Source organism: Zingiber officinale, chromosome 2B (assembly GCF_018446385.1).
Source record: "Zingiber officinale cultivar Zhangliang chromosome 2B, Zo_v1.1, whole genome shotgun sequence".
Taxonomy (NCBI): domain Eukaryota; kingdom Viridiplantae; phylum Streptophyta; class Magnoliopsida; order Zingiberales; family Zingiberaceae; genus Zingiber; species Zingiber officinale.
In genome coordinates this window covers 127,618,399-127,627,853 of record NC_055989.1, presented here as the reverse complement: position 1 = coordinate 127,627,853, position 9,455 = coordinate 127,618,399, and the positions used below count along the sequence as shown (strand labels likewise).

The 9,455-nt window shown below is 39.1% G+C and overlaps 1 protein-coding gene and 1 pseudogene across 1 annotated transcript; both read left to right on the top strand.

Annotated features, from left to right (window-relative positions):
• The first annotated feature begins 2,925 nt into the window (after nucleotides 1–2,925).
• LOC122048678 lies at nucleotides 2,926–5,559 on the top strand. Its single transcript, XM_042610213.1, has 5 exons — nucleotides 2,926–3,746; nucleotides 3,810–3,895; nucleotides 3,944–4,110; nucleotides 4,231–4,293; nucleotides 4,435–5,559. The coding sequence occupies exons 1-5, from the start codon at nucleotides 2,926–2,928 to the stop codon at nucleotides 5,557–5,559; spliced, it is 2,262 nt and encodes a 753-aa protein (XP_042466147.1).
• Nucleotides 5,560–5,966: 407 nt separating this feature from the next.
• LOC122048677 lies at nucleotides 5,967–8,135 on the top strand (annotated as a pseudogene).
• Nucleotides 8,136–9,455: the final 1,320 nt, after the last annotated feature.

Sequence of the window (9,455 nt, the reverse complement as noted above, 5' to 3'; positions counted from 1 at the left end):
GCAAAACTTCCACTCTCAGTTCCATTTGACTTTGAATTAGAGTTTTGTAATTACTATGTGATCTAAATCTGTTTCTTCTGGTTTTAATCCGTCAGATTCAATTTCAATTTTAAGCAAAATTTTATAAGTAATGTTTTTGGCTAAGTAGATGCTTCCAGAATTTGGTTTTAATAATCATTCATCTTTAAAAATGTTGATCGTGGAAACTTAAATGCGGGTAGGAATTTATAGTCAAATTGGTTTTGCATTATCAAGGAAAATTCCATAGTAGCTGTGAAATAAATCAGATTAATGAATTAATAGCACTGTGAAGTCTTTGCGAATCGATCCTGGAGTCTACTTACCAATTTAGGTTGAAAGAGACTTTAGTTAACATTTGAAACCAAGATTTTAACGACAAGTGTTTGTCATACTTAAGTCAGAAGCTTCGAGGAAAGATATTAAAACTTGATGAAAGAATAAGATTCCGAAGAAAACAACTAAAAATGATTAACCACAAATAAACTCTATCAAATTCCCCCACACTTGCTTTTGATCATCCTGGCAAATTAAAATGACTCCAAAGAAAACTCAATATCACTTCTTTGAGCCAATCACGAATCTTGGTTACTTAACAAAATCCTTAAGTGGAAGAGTTAGTTGATAGAGGAATGATGTTTTTAGTAATTAGAGTGGTAAAAGAACAAGTAGGAATTTATCAAAGATAGTTTCCAGCACTACTATTTCTTCCTTATCTTCATGGTCTACAATCAGTGCCTAATACAATTTCAATTACCCTTTTGACTTCAATTTCATTGTAAAATCTTTTTGATTCATGTTTTGTTATATCAGAGCAGTGGAGAATGAGGAAAAAGGCAAGCATATGGTAGTGAAGTGTGTAAGTAGCATAGAGTGGAACTCTACTTCAGAATTAGATTAGGAGAGTGTTGGAGATTAATTCTCAACCGAGAAGGATGAAGTGTTCTCGACTATTTGAGTATCTGAACCCATTTTACTGATTGAACTATGAAGGTTGTAGGACTTGAATGTTTTGATTAGATTGATGGACATAGATAATTACTTTTTACATTCTTTAATACATTGTTAGTATGGCTCAAAGAAGTGATATTGAGTTTTCTTCGGAGTCATTTTAATTTGCCGGGACGGTCAAAAGCAAGTGTGGGGGAATTTGATAGAGTTTATTTGTGGTTAATCATTTTTAGTTGTTTTCTTCGGAATCTTATTCTTTCATCAAGTTTTAATATCTTTCCTCGAAGCTTCTGACTTAAGTATGACAAACACTTTAATAAGCAAGACTAAATAGCATAAAAATAAAAGAGGTTGTCAGATTTTACTTGGTTTCAACTGGGGAGGTTGTTAATCCAAGACAAATGAAGCACACAAAAATTCTCCTTTCGCAATAGGTGGAGAAGCTTCTAACAAGTGTTGAAAGTACAGAAAATGTAAATTGAAGAATTCGAAGTGCAGAAAGTGTTGTATAAAATCTCGAGCACCAGGTCTCCTTTTATAGGTTTATTGGTCGAAGTGACCGTTTGATGACGTGGCATAATTTGGGCCCTCGGTCTTGATCCGAGCGCCCCTAGCTGGTCGCCTAGCTAGCCATTGATAGAGTTTATTTGTGGTTAATCATTTTTAGTTGTTTTCTTCGGAATCTTATTCTTTCATCAAGTTTTAAGTGCATTTTCATTATGTTTAATAACTCTAGTCGTTATTTGGAATTATGATATGGAAATGCAAGTACGGGGTATTTTGTTGACAAATTTTAATTAATCTTTGTAGAATATTGAAGAGGAGGTTTTCATTTAGATTCAAGCTGTGGAGTTTCTTGACCGTGGGATTCGAGCTTTGGAGAATATTGGCCGTACAAGAAATCTAAGTTCCGGAAACACTATAAATTAGAGAGGGAAGCTGCAGAAAGGGGGAGGGGCAATTTTTCTCTGGAAAAGAAGGAACGGGAGAATGGAGTGTACATTGGAGCTCATCTTCAACAACTTTTATCCAGTCACCACTGATCTGGAAGAGGAGATGCAGATCCACTGAGACTCATTTTCCAGATCTGGAGTTGGAAGAGTTGAGTTAGCTACATTCCAGATCTAGATCAGAATACTTCATCAGAGTTTGGTTGTATGTGTTCTAGCTTTGTGAGTGCTTGGGGGATCCCAACTCATTAGATCTATACTCTATTTCTTTTCTTCAGATTTAATTCGATTCCTTTCTTCGTAAGAATTTTCTGTTAGTTTCACTTGCGTCATTGTGGTTTAATATCGTAGATCATCCTATCCTTGCCTTTGGTTGTAGGTAATAATCTGATCTTAGATGCAAAATTTTCACTCTCAGTTCCATTTGACTTTGAATTAGAGTTTTGTAATTACTATGTGATCTAAATCTGTTTCTTCTGGTTTTAATCCGTCAGATTCAATTTCAATTTTAAGCAAAATTTTATAAGTAATGTTTTTGGCTAAGTAGATGCTTCCAGAATTTGGTTTTAATAATCATTCATCTTTAAAAATGTTGATCGTGGAAACTTAAATGCGGGTAGGAATTTATAGTCAAATTGGTTTTGCATTATCAAGGAAAATTCCATAGTAGCTGTGAAATAAATCAGATTAATGAATTAATAGCATTGTGAAGTCTTTGCGAATCGATCCTGGAGTCTACTTACCAATTTAGGTTGAAAGAGACTTTAGTTAACATTTGAAACCAAGATTTTAACGACACTAATTTTGATTATCAAATTTGGCGTCGTTGCCGGTGACCTAATCTACTCTCTAGTATTTTGTTATCTGATGTTTCATTTGATAGAGTAGAGCACAGTTGATGACCAGGAAAAACAAACAAGATTTGGTTCAGCTTGATCCAGAAATTGAAAGGAGTTTCCATATATTACATAGAACTCGGAAAGGACAGTCTTCTATTTCTAGCTCTATGTCTGCAGATCCTTCAAGAAGAATGGTACTTGGTCATGGCAGTACACTAAGGGAGTTGGCAGCTCCTGATGATTCACATCAACCTCTTTGCATTGAGTATCCTGAGTTAGAAGTTGATTTTGAATTAAGATCAGGTATTATACACTTGTTGCCTAAATTTCATGGGCATTCAGGTGAGGATCCAAATCGACACCTGCAGGAATTCCATGTGGTATGCTCTATAATGAAACCTCAGGGAATTTCGGAGGACGATATTAAACTGAGAGCATTTCCATTTCCTTTGGCTGATGCAGCTAAAGACTGGCTATTCTATTTACCTTCAGGGACTATTACTTGTTGGAGTGATATGAGGAGAGTATTTCTGGATAAATTTTTTCCTGCATATAGAACAGCAGCGATTAAGAAAAGCATTTGTGGAATTCAGCAAACTACTGGTGAAACACTTCATGAATATTGGGAAAGATTTAAAAGGTTATGCGGAAGCTGTCCACAACATCAAATAAGTGATCAATTGTTAATTCAATATTTCTATGAAGGGTTATTGCTCATGGATAGGAGCATGATAGATGCTGCTAGTGGAGGAGCTTTGGTGAATAAGACACCTAATGATGCTAGGGAGTTGATAGAAACTATGGCAGCAAATTACCAGCAATTTGGTACAAGACCTATGGTAGAAAGGGGTGTTCATGAAGCCCAGATTTTACAACCAGGACAGAGTAGAATTGAGAGTAGATTAGAGGAAATGTTGAATAGAATTGAGTTGGCAGCAGCTCAGATGACAGTGAATCAGCAATTTCCACAGCAAGTTGTGGAGCCTATGTAGGCAATGAAAATATGTGGATTCTGTGCCAGTAGTTGGCATTCAACAAATACTTGTCCCAGTTTGCAATCAGATGGATGCAATTCAGCGGCTGAGCAATCTGTAGCAGCAGCTAGAGTCTTCCCTAATCGTCCACAATATCAGCAAGGTAATCAACCAATTAAGTACGATCCTATGTCACCTACTTATAATCCAGGATGGAGAGATCATCCAAATCTGAGGTATGGAAATATTTCAGCTGCTCAGCAGCCTTTTCCACAACAAATTCATAATAACAATTTTTCAGGAAATCAGAGACCACCAGGGTTTTACAATAGCACAGTTCCGAACAGAATACAACCACTTCAGCAGTTTCAGCAACCTGTTCCATCATTTTAGCAGCCAAGAAAGTCTTTTCCCTCAACTCAAACTGATTTTTCAGTACAAGACATGAAAGAGATTATGCAGCAAATGATGCTTCATCAACAACAACTTTCATTGCAGTGTACTCATTCAATTCAGCAACAACAGAGGACTGATGCAGCATTACAAAACATTGAAAGACAAGTGAGTCAATTGGTGTCTGCATAGGGACAAACTCAGTTACAGACCTCAAGCCAGCTGCCTTCCCAAACTATTCCAAATCCAAGAGGAAATGTGAGTGCTATCACTCTACGGAATGGGAAAAATGTTTCTGAGAATAAACAGGAAGATTCAGCTGAGCGTTCAGGAGATTTGGATTCAGATTTGCAGATTAAATTTGGTTCTGTTCCTCAATCCGTCGCAGTGCAGATTCCAGTGGTGGAACAGAAGCAGACAGAGATTCAGCTACCATTCCCTCAAAGGTTGGTAAAACCTGGGAAGGGTAAGGCTATTGAAAAGTCTAGAGAATTTCAAGAGATGATGGAAATTTTTAGTAGAGTAGAAGTAAACATCCCTCTACTGAAAGCAATCAAACACATTCCAAAGTACACAAAATTTCTGAAGGATCTATGTGTTAATAAGAAGAAGCTTAAGGGTGATGAGCTGGTTAGTGCAGGGGAAAGTGTTTCTGCATTATTTCAGGCTATGCCACAAAAATGCAGGGATCCAGGAGTTTTTACTATTCCGTGTAAAATTGGAGAAAATTGTTTTGAAGATGCTATGGTGGATCTTGGGGCATCCATTAATGTAATGCCGAAATTTGTGTTTCAGGCTCTTGGAATTGGTCCTCTTCAACCAACAGGGGCTGTGATCCAATTGGCAAACCGAAGTTTTGCTCATCCAGTAGGAGTGATTGAAGATGTGTTGGTCAAGGTTAAGGAATTAATTTTCCCTGCAGATTTCTATGTTTTGGATATGGAGGGTGATGCCTTATCAAGTCATGTGCTAATTATTTTGGGAAGACCATTTTTGAAGACAGCAAAGACTAAAATTGATGTTCATGCTGGAACTTTGTCAATGGAATTTGGTGAAACTATAGTTCGGTATATCATTTTGGATGCTATGAAATATCCAGTAGAGGATCACTCTTTGTTGAGTATAGAGTTATTTGATGAACTGGAAGATAGGTTAGATGGTTACTTGCTGGAATGTGCTGCTCTTTTTAATAACTCTGGGGATGATTTGAGTACAGAATGCAGTGACAGTTTGGATCAGTATGTTTCTACTTCAGAGACAAAGGACTATGAGGGAGTCTGTGTAGTTGAGGTTGAATCTGGAAAAGCACTTCCTTCTGTTTTGCAGCCACCAAAGTTGGAGTTGAAAGTTCTTCCGAGCCATTTGAAATATGCTTATTTAAGGAAGGATGAACAACTACCAGTTATTATTTCCAAAGATCTTGATGTTGTATAGGAGGAGAGATTGTTAAATGTTTTGAGGCATAATCAAAAGGTGATTGGGTGGACTCTCGCAAATTTGACAGGGATTAGTTCTTCTATTATACACATAGGATTTTGTTGGAAGATGATGCTAAACCTGTGCGACAGCCGCAAAGGAGGCTTAACCCAATTATTCTTGATGTAGTAAAAAAAGAAGTTGTGAAGTTACTGCAAGCTGGGATTATCTATCCTATTTCGGACAGCAAATGGGTAAGTCCGGTGCAAGTGGTGCCTAAGAAATCGAGAATTACTGTGGTGGCAAATGAGGGCAATGAATTGATTCCTACAAGGGTACAAAATAGTTGGAGAGTGTGTATTGATTATAGGAGACTTAATCAATCAACAAGGAAGGATCATTTTCCATTACCCTTTATTGATCAAATGTTGGAGAGGTTGGCGGGGAAGACACATTATTGTTTTTTGGATGGATATTCAGGATATTTTCATATTTGCATAGCACCTGAGGATCAAGAGAAGACCACTTTTACATGTCCTTTTGGGACTTTCGCTTATAGAAGGATGCCGTTCAGATTGTGTAATGCCCCAGATACATTTCAAAGGTGCATGGTAAGTATCTTTGCGGATCTTCTTGAGCATTGCATGGAAGTGTTTATGGACGATTTTACTGTTTATGGTTCTTCATTTGATGCATGTTTGGATAGTTTATCTTCTGTTTTGCATAGATGCGTAGAAAAGAATTTGGTTTTGAATTTTGAAAAGTGCCATTTCATGGTCCAACATGGTATAGTTTTGGGTCATATTGTTTCTGAAAAAGGCATTGAAGTAGATCCAGCTAAGATTAGTGTGATTGTTGCTTTATCATATCCCACATGTGTGCGGGAGGTTCGTTCTTTTCTTGGGCATGCAAGTTTTTATAGAAGATTTATCAAAGATTTTAGTATTATTGCTTTACCTTTGTCACGATTGTTGTAGAAGGATGTGGAGTTTGTGTTTGATGAAAAATGCAAGAAAGCTTTTGATAGGCTCAGGGAAGCTCTTATTTCTTCTCCTATTATGTGTGCCCCTGATTGGTTACTACCTTTTGAACTTATGTGTGACGCTTCTAATTTTGCAATTGGAGCAGTTCTAGCTCAAAGGGTTAACGGAGCGCCTCATGTTATTAGCTATGCATCAAAGACATTGGATTCTGCTCAAAGCAACTATACAACAACTGAGAAAGAACTTCTAGCTATTGTTTTCGCTTTGGACAAGTTTCAGTCTTATCTTCTTTGTTCTCATGTTATTATTTTTTCTGATCATGCAGCTCTCAGGTTTCTTCTCAAGAAAAAAGATGCAAAGCCTCGATTGATTTGTTGGATGCTCTTACTTCAAGAATTTGACATTGAAATACAAGATAGGAGCGGGAAGGAGAACCTGGTGGCGGACCATTTGAGTAGGATTGGAAGTAAAATGGATACTATACCAATTGTAGATGCATTTCCTGATGAGCATCTTTTCCGGCTACAAGGTAGGTTGCCATGGTATGCTGATCTTGTCAATTATTTGGTTGTTGGTGTCTTTCCTATGCATTTTTCAAGAATTCAATGTGATAAACTTAAGAGTGATGCAAAGTATTATGTGTGGGATGACCCTTACCTTTGGAAATTTGGTAGTGATCAGGTGGTAAGGAGATGTGTATCTGATGATGAATTTCAGTCTATACTTTCCTTTTGTCATTCACTTGCGTGTGGGGGGCATTTTGGGCCTCAACGTACAGCTAGGAAAGTTTTAGATTCAGGTTTGTATTAACCCACTCTATTCAGGGATGATTTTGAGTTTCATCGGACTTGTGAGAATTGCCAAAAGATGGGGAATATAGGACGTAGACATGAAATGCCTCAACAACCTATTTTGTTTTGTGAAAATTTTGATGTATGGGGTATTGATTTCATGGGTCCTTTGCCTATTTCATTTGGTTTTGTTTACATTTTATTAGCTGTTGATTATGTGTCAAAATGGGTGGAGGTCATTCCCACCAGAACTGACGATTCTTCTGTTGTTGTGAACTTTGTTAGGTCTCATTTATTTTGCAGATTTGGATTGCCTAGAGCTATTATTAGTGACCAAGGATCTCATTTTTGTAATAAGCATATGAGGACACTCATTAGTAAGTATGGTGTGGTTCATAGGGTATCTACTTCTTATCATCCACAAACGAATGGTCAGGCCGAAGTTTCTAATAGAGAGATTAAGCAAATTCTTGAAAAGACAATAAAATCGGATAGGAAGGATTGGAGTAGGAGACTTGATGATGCTCTTTGGGCTTACCGAACAGCTTACAAAACACCTATTGGAATGTCTCCGTATCGGATTGTTTTTGATAAAGCTTGTCACTTGCCGGTTGAGGTAGAACATAGAGCGTATTGGGCTGTGAAATCTTGTAACATGAATCTGGGAGAGGCTGGTGGTGAGAGGAAGTTACAGTTGCAAGAGCTTGAGGAGCTTAGGTTAGAGGCTTATGAGAGTTCCCGGATTTACAAAGAAAAAACAAAAGTTTTTCATGATAAACAGATATTGAGAAAGGAATTCCATAAGGGAGACAAGGTGTAGGACCGTTAGATTCGATAGAGGGGGGGGGTGAATATCGATTCGAAAACTTAGAATATAAACGCAGCGGAAAAGTAAAATAGACACAAATGTTTTTTACTTCGTTCGGAGCCTGTGACGACTCCTACTCGAAGGCCCGTGGTCCTTGACCACTTTCGTTGGGCAATCACTAGCAATTCGGAATAATGATTACAAAAGAACCGTACAGGGAATGCTAATGAAACTGAAAAATAAATACCGACAAAAAGGGAAAAGAACGGAGCGTAGTGTCGGAGCTTTGTTGGCGTCGCACTGAGCGTCGAGCAGCAAGACCAGCAGTAGAAGAGTTCTCAGCTTGATTGATTCTGAAGCTCCTGTCTGGGGCTTCTTTTATATGCTGTTCCGGGCGCCTAGATCCCTTCCGGGCGCCTGGAATGTGACGCAGCTGCTCAAACCGAGATGCTCCACGTGGCGATGCACAATCAGGATAAAGTTTGCCTCCCGGGCGCCCGGATCCCTTCCGGGCGCCCGGACCTCCGGGCGCCTGGATTCCTTCCGGGCGCCCGGACCCTGTTTTCCCGCAGAATTCGTCCTGCACGACAAACGTTAGTCCGGAGGCAAATATATATATCCTGTAAAACAGATTGTTAGCACAATTAAAGTTCAACAAATTAATAGCAAAGAGTATGACTTAGATTCCGTCTTTCCGAGACCGGAATCTAGTCACGATCTCGACTTAGACATCCGAAATGGATCTAAGCCGGATCGACGCCTAATGTTCCCTTCCCGGGAACGCGTCCTCGCAGTCACTCCCCTTCAGTGACTTACCTCACTTACCTGCCAGACGTTCGGTCAGCCCGTCGACCCGTCTGGACTTCTCGCCAAGCGTCCGGTCAGCCCGTCGACCCGCTTGGACTTCTCGCCAGCTATCTGGTCAGCCCGTCGACCTAGCTGGACTTCTCGCCAAGCGTCCGGTCAGCCCGTCGACCCGCTTGGACATCTCGCCAGCTATCCGGTTAGCCCGTCGACCTAGCTGGACTTCGTGCCAGACATCCGGTCAGCCCGTCGACCTGTCTGGACTTCTCCTGCACACTCGATCAAAGTGTCAGACAACAACAAACTAACTTAACCTGATTTGTCATTCATCAAAACCTGGGTTAAATCGTTAGTCCTAACCGCACCAACACAAGGTTCTACTATTTAATTCTAGACTTAAATTGATACGGAGTAAGTTGAAGTCTAGGTGGGAGGGACCTTATTGTGTTACTAATGTATTTCCTTATGGTGTTGTTGAGATTCAGGAAATTTCTACTGGAAGAGTTTTTAAGGTAAATGGACATCGTC